At 40.0% G+C, this 19,324-nt stretch overlaps 1 protein-coding gene across 2 annotated transcripts in view; it reads left to right on the top strand.

Annotated features, from left to right (window-relative positions):
• The window catches only part of LOC139374705 (hedgehog-interacting protein-like), a 76,869-nt gene that overhangs the window by 19,511 nt on the left and 38,034 nt on the right, over positions 1–19,324 (top strand). For both annotated transcript variants that reach the window (XR_011627723.1, XM_071115803.1), the window contains exons 5-8: positions 2,984–3,135; positions 14,961–15,134; positions 16,085–16,228; positions 16,819–16,940. Coding sequence is in view for 1 of the 2 variants with exons in the window: in XM_071115803.1 (XP_070971904.1) it covers positions 2,984–3,135; positions 14,961–15,134; positions 16,085–16,228; positions 16,819–16,940 (592 nt within the window). In the remaining variant the exon portion in view is untranslated. The remainder of the gene's footprint in view (positions 1–2,983; positions 3,136–14,960; positions 15,135–16,084; positions 16,229–16,818; positions 16,941–19,324) is intronic.

The following is a 19,324-nucleotide window of genomic DNA, read 5'->3' as shown; positions in this document are numbered from 1 at the left end:
GCTGCCTGGCGGGATTGGAAACGGTAGCCACTCACTATGCTCCGCTCCCTGCTCCGGCTCCCGTTCCACAGCTCTATGGAATGCTGCTGATGTTCTGGTGAGAACTCCAACTCTGCCTCGCCTGGCTCTTGACACCAAAAACAACGGCCAAAAACGGAAGAACAATGTCCGGCCTACGCTGTGAATCTGGAGGCAGGTGTTGGTGGAGCATCAACAGACAGACAGACAGACAGACAGACAGACAGACACAGCCCCTTGAGATTCCACCAGAGCCCACTACCACACTGGGAGGAAGAATGATGGTGGTCGTAAAAAAGGAGGGAGAAGGAGAAGAACAGTTTAAGGAGAAAAGGAGGGAAGCTTGTTTTCAAGTCAAGGCGTTGAAGTGATTTGTGGAGGGCCTGACAGAGGTGTCACAATGACATCATCGATGGCCATTGACCCCCCCTGCTACTAGGCTTTGTTCTCCCATGACCAGAAAAGGGGGTGGTCAGAGGACCTGTAGGAGGCTAGTGGGAGGAGCTATAGGAGGATGGGCTCATTGTAATGGCTGGAATGGAATTAATGGAACAGTATCAAACAGATCAAACATATAGAAACCCCGTTTGACTCCGTTCCATTGATTCCATTCCAGCCATTACAATGAGCACATCCTCCTATAGCTCTTCCCACCAGCCTCCACTGCAGTACACCCAGTACCTCTCCTCTAAATAACTCTGCACAGTAGAGCAAGAAGATAGTGAAACCTCACTTTGTTTATATTTTAACTGGAACTAATACTCAACACACGAACACTTCAAATGAGCTCTTTTGTCTATCACTTGGAGCAGAGCTGCCTACTTACATTGTCAACAGTATGTCTGCTGTAGCTTTGGCAGTAATTTGATAGCGATGCGTCTGCCAAGGTATTTTTTCTCTTCTCCTAATCAGGAGTTAAGATTGAATTGGGGTGTGTCCCAAATGGCATCCTATTCCCTAGCGGGCTTGGGCCAAAAGTAGTGCGCTATGTAGGGAATAGGGTGCCATTTGGAACTCAGGCCTAGTTTCCAAGTGTTTGTTTCTTATGACCTGGTGTTAGCGCTGCTGCCGTGCGTATGCCTTCTGGTTATGACGAGCAGTCATTAGCGAGAGAGCTAATATTTCAGCCCATTTACCGCCTCTGTGTTTTAGTGGTCTTTTAGCTGAAGATCAAACGGCTCCTTCCTTTTGGAATTCTTGTCTTGACCCGCTCCTTCCCAGTGTTTATGGGGGGAATTCGGGTCACTGCATCCCAAATCTGACATATGGGTCAATCATTTTAAGGTGAGGGACGGGAATGGTTGTCTGTGGCAAACTAGAATCATGTCCCACTCATTACTGTCAATGTGCAGTTTATTGGACTCACTACCAACCCCACATAAATCCTGTTATTTTGAGCAACACCGGAATTTACATTGAGTAGTTCTCATAAATTCTCGTCGAGAGGAACTGTTATTTATTCGTCAACGTTCGCATTTTTTTATCTTAACGGTGGTATTGAAAGGACCCCGGTGTCTGATCACTGTAGGCCTAGCTCGTACAGAACAGGGCTGACGACACGGACATCACATTCCATTGGAATGTTTGACTGGGTTCTGCCCTTCGCCGTCTAAACAGTTTCTGGGGGATCCAGTACACTTTAACCAATTTATGATCTGTGTTGCTTGGCCTGTGACCCGGGACTACACCTCTGCTAATGCCTCCACACTGTAGGCCTAACACAAAGGCCAGACCTCCTCGCTCTCTTTGCCTAAATTCCTTTTTAAATATTTTGAGAGAGAATTCCAAGAGGTTGACGCAGGCAGATCGGCATTGATTCTGGCTGATGTTGATGCTGCTGGTTTGCCTCCTTCAGTGAGGTAGCCATTCTAGGGGGTTTTGAGGTCGATTTTTGCATCCACACCAGCCAGCATCAATGCTTCTGTTATTGAGGGAGGAATGGGGGTTGAGCTGTTTTGGAGAGGGGGGGGACAACAACATATGGCCAAAAATGTAAGGGGGCACGTTTTAAACATCGTTAACACCTAAGCCTGGCATTCTGTTCATTCTTTTGTTAAGAGAGGGAGAGAGAGAAACACAAAGACCTGATTGCATTGCCTAGGGACTGAAATGCTATAGCTGCTTATTACAGCTAACTATGATGGGAGGACCACCAGAGTTGTGACTGATGTAGCTGCCTCCGGGGTGAGACAAAGGTTTACGTATTACACAAGCAATTTAGATGGTTTCTAAACATGTTGCCAAGACACTGGGTGCTGGCAGCCCTGTCCTTGTTTAGGTTCTCTTTCTCTTCCCCCCTCCATCTCTGTCCTCAAATTTTGCATGGTGCGGCGGGGGGGGGGGGGGGGGGGGGGCTGAAGGACTCTGCACTTTTGTGTTCTCTATGAACTACGAGTGAGCTAATAAATTCTTTCAGCCACTCAGCATAGCATTCACGGATATCCCCCAAAGATTACACACACAAATCACCGGACAATGGAGGCCGCCGGGATGGCCTGGGCGTCGCAGGGGCCCCGAGGACAAGCTGGAGAGAGAGAGGGCTGGGCTGGGGTGGGGTGGGGTGGGCTGGAGGGGGATCGAGGGGGAGCACTGGCTGGAGTCAAATGTTTTATAATGGTTTGTAATGCAGTAGTCAATGAGGGCGGTAGTGGAGGTACGGTATGTGGGGAGGACAGAAGAGGGGGATTCGGTTGGGAGGGGTGGGCACTGGGTATCTACAGAGACCAAGATGGAAGGAGACGAGAGAGAAAGAAATATAGTGAGAAAAGTAGAGAGAAATTGACAATGTGAAGGGTGATTGGCTGTGGTTTATAGGTTGGCTTTGACTTGACTAGTTTGACTAGTTACTACAGCACAAGCAGCAGAAAGAAAGAAAGAAAGAAAGAAAGAAAGAAAGAAAGAAAGAAAGAAAAAAGTAGGGACATAATTAACTTGTTGGTCCTTTATATTTGTCCTCTGACTGCAGGCAGGAGATGAAAGGGGTCTGCTAGGTCTCACGTTCCACCCCAATTACAAGAAGAACGGCAAGCTGTACGTCTCCTACACCACCAACCAGGAGCGCTGGGCCATCGGACCGCACGACCACATTCTGCGCGTGGTCGAGTACACCGTCTCCAGGTAACTAGTGGAGAAACCCATGCCAAACATCGACCATTTACAGTTCAACCACTGATAGTACAGAAGCAAAGCCTAAATAAGATGGATTTCAGTGTCGATATTCCCAAGATAAATGTTTGCAGGTAAAAAGTAGGGCTGGGAATTTCCAGGGACCTCACGATACGATATTATCATGATACTTAGGTGCCGATATGATATTTATTGCGATTCGCACTGTAATTTCATTGCAATGTTATTCGAAGTTTCAAACATATTGCTCACAATATGTCTGCTGCAGAGAGACGAGAGCGAGAGCCATGAGAACACGAGTCTTGATCAGTCAGGAAAATAAAAGTGCTGAAAACATCTTGGCTCCCTATTTAAAAAGAAGATGGAGAACAAGCTATGAGGGGAAAATCCTGGAGTTTTGGAGCAGGTACAGCCAACTAGAACACAAATAACATTGTGATACTGTCAAAACAATACCATACATCGTCAAAAATAATATCCCGATATGTAACAACTATTATTTCACCATCACTAGTATAAAGTACAGTTGATGAACAGGAAATGTTTATTTTCTAGTGAGTTTTGAATGGAGCCCGTGCCGGCTAGCTGCCAAGTCAAGTCCTGCACAGTGAAACGTGTTTTCTGACGTTGACAGCTTTTGCTTTTATTGAAAACTGAAAATGGCCGCTAATGACAACTGTAGATGTGTGTGGCTCTGCAGGTGATATACCAGAGCTCCGTTGCACAACAAGCCGTGATTAACAAAACAAACTTCTCGTAACTATACTAGTTAAAGTATTACGTTTTTATTATTATAATCACTGTTGTATGGCTCGGTTTAAAGACTTCATTTTTCAAACTGTTATAATCTTGGCGGTGCTGGCGTTTTGAGGAGGAGCCATGGCGTTGGTATTTGTATGTCACTCAGTGTGAAATAGTCCATCTCTTCCTGGCAGAGTAACGACCCTGATGGAAAATAATAAGAACCTCTCTGTCTAAATACCCTGCCCAAAATAACACATCATTAAACATTTTGTGGCTGTTAATATGAAGCCAAATCTTTTCTCTGGACTTGGAAAGACATCACTTTATGGGTTTGAGTTACAGCTTTGAGTTGAGATTCACCCCAACATCGTAATAACGTCCTAACTCTGAGCTTTAATGAAGCGTCAAATCTAAAACCCAATGTCTCCAGACAACAAGCTCATTAAACACTCTTCTCGTTGGCGTGTTGTCGGTGAGCTTGTTTTTACATGTCAGAATTTTCTCCTGCAGTGGTATCATCTTACTCACGTACATAATTGCTCTTTTTCCCATCCAGGCATTACATGAGCACCTCTCTGTTTAATCAGGACATCCTTTAAATATACGTCTCAAACGTTCTTTTCCTTTTGTCTCAATATGTGTAGTAGGCCCCAATAGTGTCAACATGTGTTTAGGGCTCATTTTGGTTAATGCAGGGGTGTGTTAAGGCTTGGTTGGAGAAAAAGCATGCACACACTATGACCCCTAAGACTGTCCACCCTTGGTATGGAATGTATTGAAGCGTCACGCCAGCCTCTGACAATACACTCTAGGTTCCTCATAGAGATATGAAACAATACACTGTAGGTTCCTCATAGAGATATGAAACAATACACTCTAGGTTCCTCATAGAGATATGAAACAATACACTCTAGGTTTCTCTCATAGAGATATGAAACAATACACTCTAGGTTCCTCTCATAGAGATATAAAACAATACCCTCTAGGTTCCTCTCATAGAGATATGAAACAATACACTGTAGGTTCCTCATAGAGATATAAAACAATACACTCTAGGTTCCTCATAGAGATATAAAACAATACCCTCTAGGTTCCTCTCATAGAGATATGAAACAATACACTCTAGGTTCCTCATAGAGATATGAAACAATACACTCTAGGTTCCTCATAGAGATATGAAACAATACACTGTAGGTTCCTCTCATAGAGATATAAAACAATACACTCTAGGTTCCTCTCATAGAGATATGAAACAATACACTGTAGGTTCCTCATAGAGATATAAAACAATACACTCTAGGTTCCTCATAGAGATATGAAACAATACACTGTAGGTTCCTCATAGAGATATGAAACAATACACTCTAGGTTCCTCATAGAGATATGAAACAATACACTGTAGGTTCCTCATAGAGATATGAAACAATACACTCTAGGTTCCTCATAGAGATATGAAACAATACACTGTAGGTTCCTCATAGAGATATAAAACAATACACTCTAGGTTCCTCATAGAGATATGAAACAATACACTGTAGGTTCCTCATAGAGATATGAAACAATACACTCTAGGTTCCTCATAGAGATATGAAACAATACACTGTAGGTTCCTCATAGAGATATGAAACAATACACTCTAGGTTCCTCATAGAGATAAGAAACAATACACTCTAGGTTCCTCATAGAGATATGAAACAATACACTGTAGGTTCCTCATAGAGATATGAAACAATACACTCTAGGTTCCTCATAGAGATATAAAACAATACACTGTAGGTTTCTCATAGAGATATAAAACAATACACTCTAGGTTCCTCATAGAGATATGAAACAATACACTCTAGGTTCCTCATAGAGATATGAAACAATACACTGTAGGTTCCTCATAGAGATATGAAACAATACACTCTAGGTTCCTCATAGAGATATGAAACAATACACTGTAGGTTCCTCATAGAGATATGAAACAATACACTCTAGGTTCCTCATAGAGATATGAAACAATACACTCTAGGTTCCTCATAGAGATATGAAACAATACACTGTAGGTTCCTCATAGAGATGTAAAACAATACACTCTAGGTTCCTCATAGAGATATGAAACAATACACTGTAGGTTCCTCATAGAGATGTAAAACAATACACTCTAGGTTTCTCATAGAGATATAAAACAATGCACTCTAGGTTCCTCATAGAGATATAAAACAATACACTCTAGGTTCCTCATAGAGATTTTGAAACAATACACTCTAGGTTTCTTATAGAGATATGAAACAATACACTCTAGGTTCCTCATAGAGATATGAAACAATACACTGTAGGTTCCTCATAGAGATGTAAAACAATACACTCTAGGTTTCTCATAGAGATATAAAACAATGCACTCTAGGTTCCTCATAGAGATATAAAACAATACACTCTAGGTTCCTCATAGAGATTTTGAAACAATACACTCTAGGTTTCTTATAGAGATATGAAACAATACACTCTAGGTTCCTCATAGAGATATAAAACAATACACTCTAGGTTCCTCTCATAGAGATATGAAACAATACACTCTAGGTTCCTCTCATAGAGATATAAAACAATACACTCTAGGTTCCTCATAGAGATATGAAACAATACCCTCTAGGTTCCTCTCATAGAGATATAAAACAATACCCTCTAGGTTCCTCTCATAGAGATATAAAACAATACCCTCTAGGTTCCTCTCATAGAGATATGAAACAATACCCTCTAGGTTCCTCATAGAGATATGAAACAATACACTCTAGGTTTCTTATATAGATATGAAACAATACACTCTAGGTTCCTCTCATAGAGATATAAAACAATACACTCTAGGTTCCTCATAGAGATATAAAACAATACACTCTAGGTTCCTCTCATAGAGATATGAAACAATACACTCTAGGTTCTTCTCATAGAGATATAAAACAATACCCTCTAGGTTCCTCCCATAGAGATATGAAACAATACCCTCTAGGTTCCTCTCATGGAAATATAAAACAATACCCTCTAGGTTCCTCATAGAGATATAAAACAATACACTCTAGGTTCCTCTCATAGAGATATAAAACAATACACTCTAGGTTCCTCATAGAGATATGAAACAATACACTCTAGGTTTCTCTCATAGAGATATGAAACAATACACTCTAGGTTCCTCTCATAGAGATATGAAACAATACATTCTAGGTTCCTCATAGAGATATAAAACAATACACTCTAGGTTCCTCATAGAGATGAAACACTACACTCTAGGTTCCTCATAGAGATATAAAACAATACACTCTAGGTTCCTCTCATAGAGATATGAAACAATACATTCTAGGTTCCTCTCATAGAGATATGAAACAATACACTCTAGGTTCCTCTCATAGAGATATAAAACAATACACTCTAGGTTCCTCATAGAGATATGAAACAATACACTCTAGGTTCCTCATAGAGATATGAAACAATACACTCTAGGTTTCTCTCATAGAGATATGAAACAATACACTCTAGGTTCCTCTCATAGAGATATGAAACAATACACTCTAGGTTCCTCATAGAGATATAACACAATACACTCTAGGTTCCTCTCATAGAAATATAAAACATTACCCTCTAGGTTCCTCATAGAGATATAAAACAATACACTCTAGGTTCCTCTCATAGAGATATAAAACAATACACTCTAGGTTCCTCATAGAGATATGAAACAATACACTCTAGGTTTCTCTCATAGAGATATGAAACAATACACTCTAGGTTCCTCTCATAGAGATATGAAACAATACACTCTAGGTTCCTCATAGAGATATAAAACAATACACTCTAGGTTCCTCATAGAGATGAAACACTACACTCTAGGTTCCTCATAGAGATATAAAACAATACACTCTAGGTTCCTCTCATAGAGATATGAAACAATACATTCTAGGTTCCTCTCATAGAGATATGAAACAATACACTCTAGGTTCCTCTCATAGAGATATAAAACAATACACTCTAGGTTCCTCATAGAGATATGAAACAATACACTCTAGGTTCTTCTCATCGAGATATGAAACAATACACTCTAGGTTCCTCATAGAGATATGAAACAATAGACTCTAGGTTCCTCATAGAGATATAAAACAATACACTCTAGGTTCCTCATAGAGATATAAAACAATACACTCTAGGTTCCTCTCATAGAGATATGAAACAATACATTCTAGGTTCCTCTCATAGAGATATGAAACAATACACTCTAGGTTCCTCTCATAGAGATATAAAACAATACACTCTAGGTTCCTCATAGAGATATGAAACAATACACTCTAGGTTCTTCTCATCGAGATATGAAACAATACACTCTCGGTTCCTCTCATAGAGATATAAAACAATACACTCTAGGTTCCTCATAGAGATATAAAACAATACCCTCTAGGTTCCTCATAGAGATATAAAACAATACCCTCTAGGTTCCTCTCATAGACATATGAAACAATACACTCTAGGTTCCTCTCATAGAGTTATGAAACAATACCCTCTAGGTTCCTCATAGAGATATGAAACAATACACTCTAGGTTTCTTATATAGATATGAAACAATACACTCTAGGTTCCTCTCATAGAGATATAAAACAATACACTCTAGGTTCCTCATAGAGATATAAAACAATACACTCTAGGTTCCTCTCATAGAGATATGAAACAATACACTCTAGGTTCCTCTCATAGAGATATAAAACAATACACTCTAGGTTCCTCATAGAGATATGAAACAATATACTCTAGGTTCCTCATAGAGATATGAAACAATACACTCTAGGTTCCTCATAGAGATATGAAACAATACACTCTAGGTTCCTCATAGAGATATAAAACAATACACTCTAGGTTCCTCATAGAGATATAAAACAATACACTCTAGGTTCCTCATAGAGATGAAACACTACACTCTAGGTTCCTCATAGAGATATGAAACAATACACTCTAGGTTCCTCTCATAGAGATATGAAACAATACACTCTAGGTTCTTCTCATAGAGATATAAAACAATACCCTCTAGGTTCCTCCCATAGAGATATAAAACAATACCCTCTAGGTTCTTCTCATAGAAATATAAAACAATACCCTCTAGGTTCCTCATAGAGATATAAAACAATACACTCCAGGTTCCTCTCATAGAGATATAAAACAATACACTCTAGGTTCCTCATAGAGATATGAAACAATACACTCTAGGTTTCTCTCATTGAGATATGAAACAATACACTCTAGGTTCCTCTCATAGAGATATAAAACAATACACTCTAGGTTCCTCATAGAGATATGAAACAATACACTCTAGGTTCTTCTCATAGAGATATAAAACAATACCCTCTAGGTTCCTCTCATAGAGATATAAAACAATACCCTCTAGGTTTCTCTCATAGAGATATGAAACAATACACTCTAGGTTCCTCTCATAGAGATATAAAACAATACACCCTAGGTTCCTCATAGAGATATGAAACAATACACTCTAGGTTCCTCTCATAGAGATATAAAACAATACACTCTAGGTTCCTCATAGAGATATAAAACAATACCCTCTAGGTTCCTCTCATAGAAATATAAAACAATACCCTCTAGGTTCCTCATAGAGATATGAAACAATACACTCTAGGTTTCTTATAGAGATATGAAACAATACACTCTAGGTTCCTCTCATAGAGATATAAAACAATACACTCTAGGTTCCTCATAGAGATATAAAACAATACACTCTAGGTTCCTCTCATAGAGATATAAAACAATACACTCTAGGTTCCTCATAGAGATATAAAACACTACACTCTAGGTTCCTCTCATAGAGATATAAAACAATACACTCTAGGTTCCTCATAGAGATATGAAACAATACACTCTAGGTTTCTCTCATAGAGATATGAAACAATACACTCTAGGTTCCTCTCATAGAGATATGAAACAATACACTCTAGGTTCCTCATAGAGATATGAAACAATACACTCTAGGTTCTTCTCATAGAGATATGAAACAATACACTCTAGGTTCCTCTCCTAGAGATATAAAACAATACACTCTAGGTTCCCCATAGAGATATGAAACAATACACTCTAGGTTCCTCATAGAGATATGAAACAATACACTCTAGGTTTCTCATAGAGATATAAAACAATACACTCTAGGTTCCTCATAGAGATATAAAACAATACACTCTAGGTTCCTCATAGAGATATATAACAATACACTCTCGGTTCCTCTCATAGAGATATAAAACAATACACTCTAGGTTCCTCATAGAGATATAAAACAATACACTCTAGGTTCCTCTCATAGAGATATGAAACAATACACTCTAGGTTCCTCTCATAGAGATATGAAACAATACACTCTAGGTTCCTCATAGAGATATGAAACAATACACTCTAGGTTCCTCATAGAGATATAAAACAATACACTCTAGGTTCCTCATATAGATATGAAACAATACACTCTAGGTTCCTCATAGAGATATGAAACAATACACTCTAGGTTCCTCATAAAGATATAAAACAATACACTCTAGGTTCCTCATAGAGATATAAAACAATACACTCTAGGTTCCTCTCATAGACATATGAAACAATACACTCTAGGTTCCTCTCATAGAGTTATGAAACAATACCCTCTAGGTTCCTCATAGAGATATGAAACAATACACTCTAGGTTTCTTATATAGATATGAAACAATACACTCTAGGTTCCTCTCATAGAGATATAAAACAATACACTCTAGGTTCCTCATAGAGATATAAAACAATACACTCTAGGTTCCTCATAGAGATATGAAACAATACACTCTAGGTTCCTCTCATAGAGATATAAAACAATACACTCTAGGTTCCTCATAGAGATATGAAACAATACACTCTAGGTTCCTCATAGAGATATGAAACAATACACTCTAGGTTCCTCATAGAGATATAAAACAATACACTCTAGGTTCCTCATATAGATATGAAACAATACACTCTAGGTTCCTCATAGAGATATGAAACAATACACTCTAGGTTCCTCATAGAGATATAAAACAATACACTCTAGGTTCCTCATAGAGATATAAAACAATACACTCTAGGTTCCTCATAGAGATATAAATCAATACACTCTCGGTTCCTCTGCTAGAGATATAAAACAATACACTCTAGGTTCCTCATAGAGATATGCAACAATACACTCTAGGTTTCTCATAGAGATATAAAACAATACACTGTAGGTTCCTCATAGAGATATAAAACAATACACTCTAGATTCCTCATAGAGATATATAACAATACACTCTCGGTTCCTCTCATAGAGATATAAAACAATACACTCTAGGTTCCTCATAGAGATATAAAACAATACACTCTAGGTTCCTCTCATAGAGATATGAAACAATACACTCTAGGTTCCTCTCATAGAGATATAAAACAATACACTCTAGGTTCCTCATAGAGATATGAAACAATACACTCTAGGTTCCTCATAGAGATATGAAACAATACACTCTATGTTCCTCATAGAGATATAAAACAATACACTCTAGGTTCCTCATATAGATATGAAACAATACACTCTAGGTTCCTCATAGAGATATGAAACAATACACTCTAGGTTCCTCATAGAGATATATAACAATACACTCTCGGTTCCTCTCATAGAGATATAAAACAATACACTCTAGGTTCCTCATAGAGATATAAAACAATACACTCTAGGTTCCTCTCATAGAGATATGAAACAATACACTCTAGGTTCCTCTCATAGAGATATGAAACAATACACTCTAGGTTCCTCATAGAGATATAAAACAATACACTCTAGTTTCCTCATAGAGATATAAAACAATACACTCTAGGTTCCTCATATAGATATGAAACAATACACTCTAGGTTCCTCATAGAGATATGAAACAATACACTCTAGGTTCCTCATAAAGATATAAAACAATACACTCTAGGTTCCTCATAGAGATATAAAACAATACACTCTAGGTTCCTCATAGAGATATAAATCAATACACTCTAGGTTCCTCTGCTAGAGATATAAAACAATACACTCTAGGTTCCTCATAGAGATATGAAACAATACACTCTAGGTTCCTCATAGAGATATGAAACAATACACTCTAGGTTCCTCATAGAGATATAAAACAATACACTCTAGGTTCCTCTCATAGAGATATAAAACAATACACTCTAGGTTCCTCATAGAGATATGAAACAATACACTCTAGGTTCCTCATAGAGATGAAACACTACACTCTAGGTTCCTCATAGAGATATGAAACAATACACTCTAGGTTCCTCTCATAGAGATGTAAAACAATACACTCTGGGTTCCTCTCATAGAGTTTTAAAACAATACTCTCTAGGTTCCTCTCATAGAGATATGAAACAATACACTCTAGGTTCCTCTCATAGAGATATAAAACAATACACTCTAGTTTCCTCATAGAGATATGAAACAATACACTCTAGGTTCCTCATAGAGATATGAAACAATACACTCTAGGTTCCTCTCATAGAGATATAAAACAATACACTCTAGGTTCCTCATAGAGATATGAAACAATACACTCTAGGTTCCTCATAGAGATATGAAACAATACACTCTAGGTTCCTCATAGAGATATAAAACAATACACTCTAGGTTCCTCATATAGATATGAAACAATACACTCTAGGTTCCTCATAGAGATATGAAACAATACACTCTAGGTTCCTCATAGAGATATAAAACAATACACTCTAGGTTCCTCATAGAGATATAAAACAATACACTCTAGGTTCCTCATAGAGATATAAATCAATACACTCTCGGTTCCTCTGCTAGAGATATAAAACAATACACTCTAGGTTCCTCATAGAGATATGCAACAATACACTCTAGGTTTCTCATAGAGATATAAAACAATACACTTTAGGTTCCTCATAGAGATATAAAACAATACACTCTAGATTCCTCATAGAGATATATAACAATACACTCTCGGTTCCTCTCATAGAGATATAAAACAATACACTCTAGGTTCCTCATAGAGATATAAAACAATACACTCTAGGTTCCTCTCATAGAGATATGAAACAATACACTCTAGGTTCCTCTCATAGAGATATAAAACAATACACTCTAGGTTCCTCATAGAGATATGAAACAATACACTCTAGGTTCCTCATAGAGATATGAAACAATACACTCTAGGTTCCTCATAGAGATATAAAACAATACACTCTAGGTTCCTCATATAGATATGAAACAATACACTCTAGGTTCCTCATAGAGATATGAAACAATACACTCTAGGTTCCTCATAGAGATATAAAACAATACACTCTAGGTTCCTCATAGAGATATAAAACAATACACTCTAGGTTCCTCATAGAGATATAAATCAATACACTCTCGGTTCCTCTGCTAGAGATATAAAACAATACACTCTAGGTTCCTCATAGAGATATGAAACAATACACTCTAGGTTCCTCATAGAGATATGAAACAATACACTCTAGGTTCCTCATAGAGATATAAAACAATACACTCTAGGTTCCTCTCATAGAGATATAAAACAATACACTCTAGGTTCCTCATAGAGATATGAAACAATACACTCTAGGTTCCTCATAGAGATGAAACACTACACTCTAGGTTCCTCATAGAGATATGAAACAATACACTCTAGGTTCCTCTCATAGAGATGTAAAACAATACACTCTAGGTTCCTCTCATAGAGTTTTAAAACAATACACTCTAGGTTCCTCATATAGATATGAAACAATACACTCTAGGTTCCTCATAGAGATATGAAACAATACACTCTAGGTTCCTCATAAAGATATAAAACAATACACTCTAGGTTCCTCATAGAGATATAAAACAATACACTCTAGGTTCCTCATAGAGATATAAATCAATACACTCTCGGTTCCTCTGCTAGAGATATAAAACAATACACTCTAGGTTCCTCATAGAGATATGAAACAATACACTCTAGGTTCCTCATAGAGATATGAAACAATACACTCTAGGTTCCTCATAGAGATATAAAACAATACACTCTAGGTTCCTCTCATAGAGATATAAAACAATACACTCTAGGTTCCTCATAGAGATATGAAACAATACACTCTAGGTTCCTCATAGAGATGAAACACTACACTCTAGGTTCCTCATAGAGATATGAAACAATACACTCTAGGTTCCTCTCATAGAGATGTAAAACAATACACTCTAGGTTCCTCTCATAGAGTTTTAAAACAATACTCTCTAGGTTCCTCTCATAGAGATATGAAACAATACACTCTAGGTTCCTCTCATAGAGATATAAAACAATACACTCTAGTTTCCTCATAGAGATATGAAACAATACACTCTAGGTTCCTCATAGAGATATGAAACAATACACTCTAGGTTCCTCATAGAGATATGAAACAATACACTCTAGGTTCCTCATAGAGATGAAACACTACACTCTAGGTTCCTCATAGAGATATAAAACAATACACTCTAGGTTCCTCTCATAGAGATGTAAAACAATACACTCTAGGTTCCTCTCATAGAGTTTTAAAACAATACCCTCTAGGTTCCTCTCATAGAGATATGAAACAATACACTCTAGGTTCTTCTCATAGAGATATAAAACAATACCCTCTAGGTTCCTCTCATAGAGATATAAAACAATACCCTCTAGGTTCCCCTCATAGAGATATGAAACAATACACTCTAGGTCCCTCTCATAGAGATATAAAACAATACACTCTAGGTTCCTCTCATAGAGATATGAAACAATACACTCTAGGTTCCTCTCATAGAGATATGAAACAATACACTCTAGGTGTAACAGCTCTCGTTGGTAGAAGGAGACCAAGGTGCAGCGTGGTAGGCGTACATCGTATCTATTGATGACACCAAACAAAATAACAAAGTCAAAAAACAAAAGCACACAGCTCTGTCAAGCTACAGAAACTAAACAGAAAACAAGATCCCACAACCTAATGGTGGGGAGGTATGAAGATATGAGAAACAATGCATTTGATCGAACACTTTTCAATTTAATTTTGTTGATCAGGAAAAACCCGAACGTGGTGGACAGTAGGACCATGCAGATGCTGATAGAAGTGGCAGAGCTGCACAGGAAGCACCTGGGAGGACAGCTGCTGTTTGGCCCTGACGGCCTGCTGCACATCGTCCTGGGAGATGGCATGATCACCCTGGACGACATGGAGGAGATGGACGGCCTTAGGTGAGACCCAGGGGTCAGGGGGTCAAAGGTCAAGGGCAATATGTAGGCTATTTGGGGATTAGTCTGTGGGGATCATTCTGTCAGAATCTTTAGTATGGGCATCTTTCTATTCTCATCTTTCTATGGGTATCTTTCTATGGCCTTCTTTCTATGGGCATCTTTCTATGGCCATCTGTCTATGGGAGTCTTTCTATGGACATCTTTCTATGGACACCTTTCTATGAGTATCTGTCTATTCTCATCTTTCTATGGGTATCTTTCTATGGCAATCTTTTTGGGGGTATCTTTCAATGGCCATCTTTCTATGGGTATCTTTCTATGGCCTTCTTTCTATGGGCATCTTTCTATAGCCATCTTTCTATGGGCATCTTTCCATAGCCATCTTTCTATGGCCATCTTTCTATAGCCATCTTTCTATGGGTATCTTTCTATGGCCATCTTTCTATGTGTATCTTTCTATGGCCTTCTTTCTATGGGCATCTTTCTATGGCCATCTTTCTATGACCATCTTTCTATGGGTATCTTTCTATGGCCATCTTTCTATTCTCATCTTTCTATGCCCATCTTTCTATTCTCATCTTTCTATGGGTATCTTTCTATGGCAATCTTTTTATGGGTATCTTTCAATGGCCATCTTTCTATGGGTATCTTTCTATGGCCTTCTTTCTATGGGCATCTTTCTATGGCCATCTTTCTATGGTTATCTGTCTATGGGAGTCTTTCTATGGACATCTTTCTATGGGATATCTTTCTATGGCCATCTTTCTGCTGGTATTTTTTAGGCCACTGTAGGCCATTTCCCAAAAACTTAAAGGACAGTAAGTCTTCTAACATTTGGCAAGATAAAGCAATATGGCAGCAGTAAACCAAGACAGTAGCTACAGTTTTTCCACCTCCAACAGTTTCCTCCCAACTAACCAGTTGTCCTTTCTTGTGTGTGCTGTCTGCAGTGATTTCACAGGGTCTGTGTTGAGGGTGGATGTGGACACAGACTGCTGCACGTCTCCCTACTCCATACCCAGGAACAACCCCTACTTCAACAGCACCAACCAGCCACCAGAAATATTTGCCCACGGACTGCATGACCCAGGCAGGTGAGTGAAATGCTCCATGGCCATACCTAATACCTGTACCTACCCAGAGAATCCCACCAATACTTCACATACCTGATACCTGTACCCACCCAGAAAATCCCACCAATACTTCACTATGGTGTGTGTGTATCTTCTCATATATTAATATTAGTATATAGTATGTCGTATTTAATTGTGAGCGACAGTTAATTGTGAGTGACAGTTAATTCTGAGTGACAGTTAATTGTGAGTGACTGTTGCACCTATTCCTTTCTAGTGTGTATCTTCTCAACCATGGACATGATCAGATCACTCCGTGTGTTACTGCCTCGGTTGTTCTGTGTCTTCACATGGTAAAAGGTTGTTCATAGATTGACTGTACTAGGCTATGAGTTTCATTAGAACGTGTTCATCAATCTTACTGAGTTGTAGCTGGGTGTGTGAGATATGCAGCTATTGATTTACAGTATCCCCGTTGCATGCCACTGTTTTATCATGTGGCACAACCACCCCAAGGTGATACTCAGGGAGTAACGCATCATCGCAGATGGACAGTGTCATGGCGTTCCAATGTTTTTCCCACTTATCCGTTCATTCCTGTCTTTCCCCAGGTGTGCCGTGGACCGGCATCATACGGATAACAACGGGAGTCTCTTGATCCTGTGCACGGACGCCAGCGGTAGGAACGCGTCTGCAGGGAGAATACTGGCGATCACTAAGGGGAAAGACTACGGTGAGTTCCTTCTTCTAATGGTTTTCCCTAACAACACTGAGGATGTGTCCCAAATGGCACCCTATTCCCTATATAGTGCACTACTTCTGAACAGAGTGGATGAGCCCTGGTTAAAAGGAGTGCACTTTATAGTGGACAGGCTGCCATTTGGGACCTTTAGGAGCCTGAGAGTGCCCTTTAGGAGTCTGTCTGGAATACATCAATGGGACATTAATGTTGCTTGTTATGAAAATAGCTCTGTCTGCCTTACAGTCTCATTTCATGTCCTCTCTCACCTTGGGAAAGTGTGGAAGAATATGATGGAATTCCTCACAAATGACCTTTTTGGATAACCTTTCATTTTACTCTGTGTTCTGCACGAGAACAACGATGTCTGTTTTTTTGGAATACAACTGGATTCTTTCCTGTTGTGAGAATGAGGTATTTGGTCAGCCTCCAACTTGTTCAGTACACAGTGTGTCTGAGTAAAAAATATTTGAAAAAGTATCAGAAGTTATTGTGATCCACAAACGATTTGTCCTCGCATATCGTTGCCAGGGGAATGTGAGTTTGTGTCCATGACTAGGATTTATAGTTGTCAGCCACGATGAATATCTTGATGATGGGTTAGTATAGTTGAAAGCACACTAAACAGAGCCATGAGGATCTGGGGTTCATATTCTCCTTGGTGCACGTCAAAAGAGCATAATCGACACCAGAACACTCTTTCTAACACAATGAAGAAATTAGTGCTTATGTTTGGTTTGAATCATGTAGAGCTGTTTGTTTGGTTCTAATAACCACATAATGAGTGCTATTTCAGCCACCCGCAAAACAACCCCCCCTAACCCTCTCCCACCCAGCCCCTCAGCCTAGTTTAAAGCTCCCACCCATTCCATTGGCCACCTCTCACCCAGGACGATCACTGGTTGGGCCAAATTAACCCAGACCCCGGCCCCGATTATACTATTGCCATGATGGAGGTGGAGTTCATTACCTATCTGATTACACCCTAATAGGGGCGAGAACTCACATCATAAAATACACTAAAACTCCATCATCAACCTTCTGCGCTATTTAGTACAACCATCACTTAATACATTCAGTTTCAATGTTAATGAGGAGGTATCATGGCGGTTAAAGCCCTACATTACATTTAATCCAGTTTAGCAAAGTTGTTTTTAACAAGGCAAGGCCTCAGTCACAGTAATTGAGACCACCCTCCACTACGTACTAATGGACTCGTGACAGATGGCAGTAAACATGGATATCCTTTTCTCTTCCTACACCAACAGAGAAAACAGGACTCATTAGAGTGGGCATAAATCACACCCAGGTCTCAGGGAGTCACAGTCATTAGACTAGGGTCTGACCATGGCAGCTCCAGGTCTCAGGTAGTCACAGTCATTAGGCTAGGGTCTGACCATGGCAGCTCCAGGTCTCAGGGAGTCACAGTCATTAGACTAGGGTCTGACCATGGCAGCTCCAGGTCTCAGGGAGTCACAGTCATTAGGCTGGGGTCGACCATGGCAGCTCCAGGTCTCAGGGAGTCACAGTCATTAGGCTAGGGTCCGACCATGGCAGCTCCAGGTCTCAGGGAGTCACAGTCATTAGGCTAGGATCCGACCATGGCAGCTCCAGGTCTCAGGGAGTCACAGTCATTAGACTAGGGTCTGACCATGGCAGCTCCAGGTCTCAGGGAGTCACAGTCATTAGGCTGGGGTCGACCATGGCAGCTCCAGGTCTCAGGGAGTCACAGTCATTAGACTAGGGTCCGACCATGGCAGCTCCAGGTCTCAGGGAGTCACAGTCATTAGGCTAGGGTCCGACCATGGCAGCTCCAGGTCTCAGGGAGTCACAGTCATTAGACTAGGGTCCGACCATGGCAGCTCCAGGTCTCAGGGAGTCACAGTCATTAGGCTAAGGTCCGACCATGGCAGCTCCAGGTCTCAGGGAGTCACAGTCATTAGGCTGGGGTCGACCATGGCAGCTCCAGGTCTCAGGGAGTCACAGTCATTAGGCTATGGTCTGACCATGGCAGCTCCAGGTCTCAGGGAGTCACAGTCATTAGGCTGGGGTCGACCATGGCAGCTCCAGGTCTCAGGGGGTCACAGTCATTAGGCTATGGTCTGACCATGGCAGCTCCAGGTCTCAGGGAGTCACAGTCATTAGGCTAGGGTCGACCATGGCAGCTCCAGGTCTCAGGGAGCCACAGTCATTAGACTAGGGTCTGACCATGGCAGCTCCAGGTCTCAGGGAGTCACAGTCATTAGACTAGGGTCTGACCATAGCAGCTCCAGGTCTCAGGGAGTCACAGTCATTAGGCTGGGGTCGACCATGGCAGCTCCAGGTCTCAGGGAGTCACAGTCATTAGACTAGGGTCCGACCATGGCAGCTCCAGGTCT

Source organism: Oncorhynchus clarkii, chromosome 19 (assembly GCF_045791955.1).
Source record: "Oncorhynchus clarkii lewisi isolate Uvic-CL-2024 chromosome 19, UVic_Ocla_1.0, whole genome shotgun sequence".
Lineage (NCBI taxonomy): Eukaryota > Metazoa > Chordata > Actinopteri > Salmoniformes > Salmonidae > Oncorhynchus > Oncorhynchus clarkii.
This window is presented reverse-complemented; position numbering and strand designations above follow the sequence as displayed.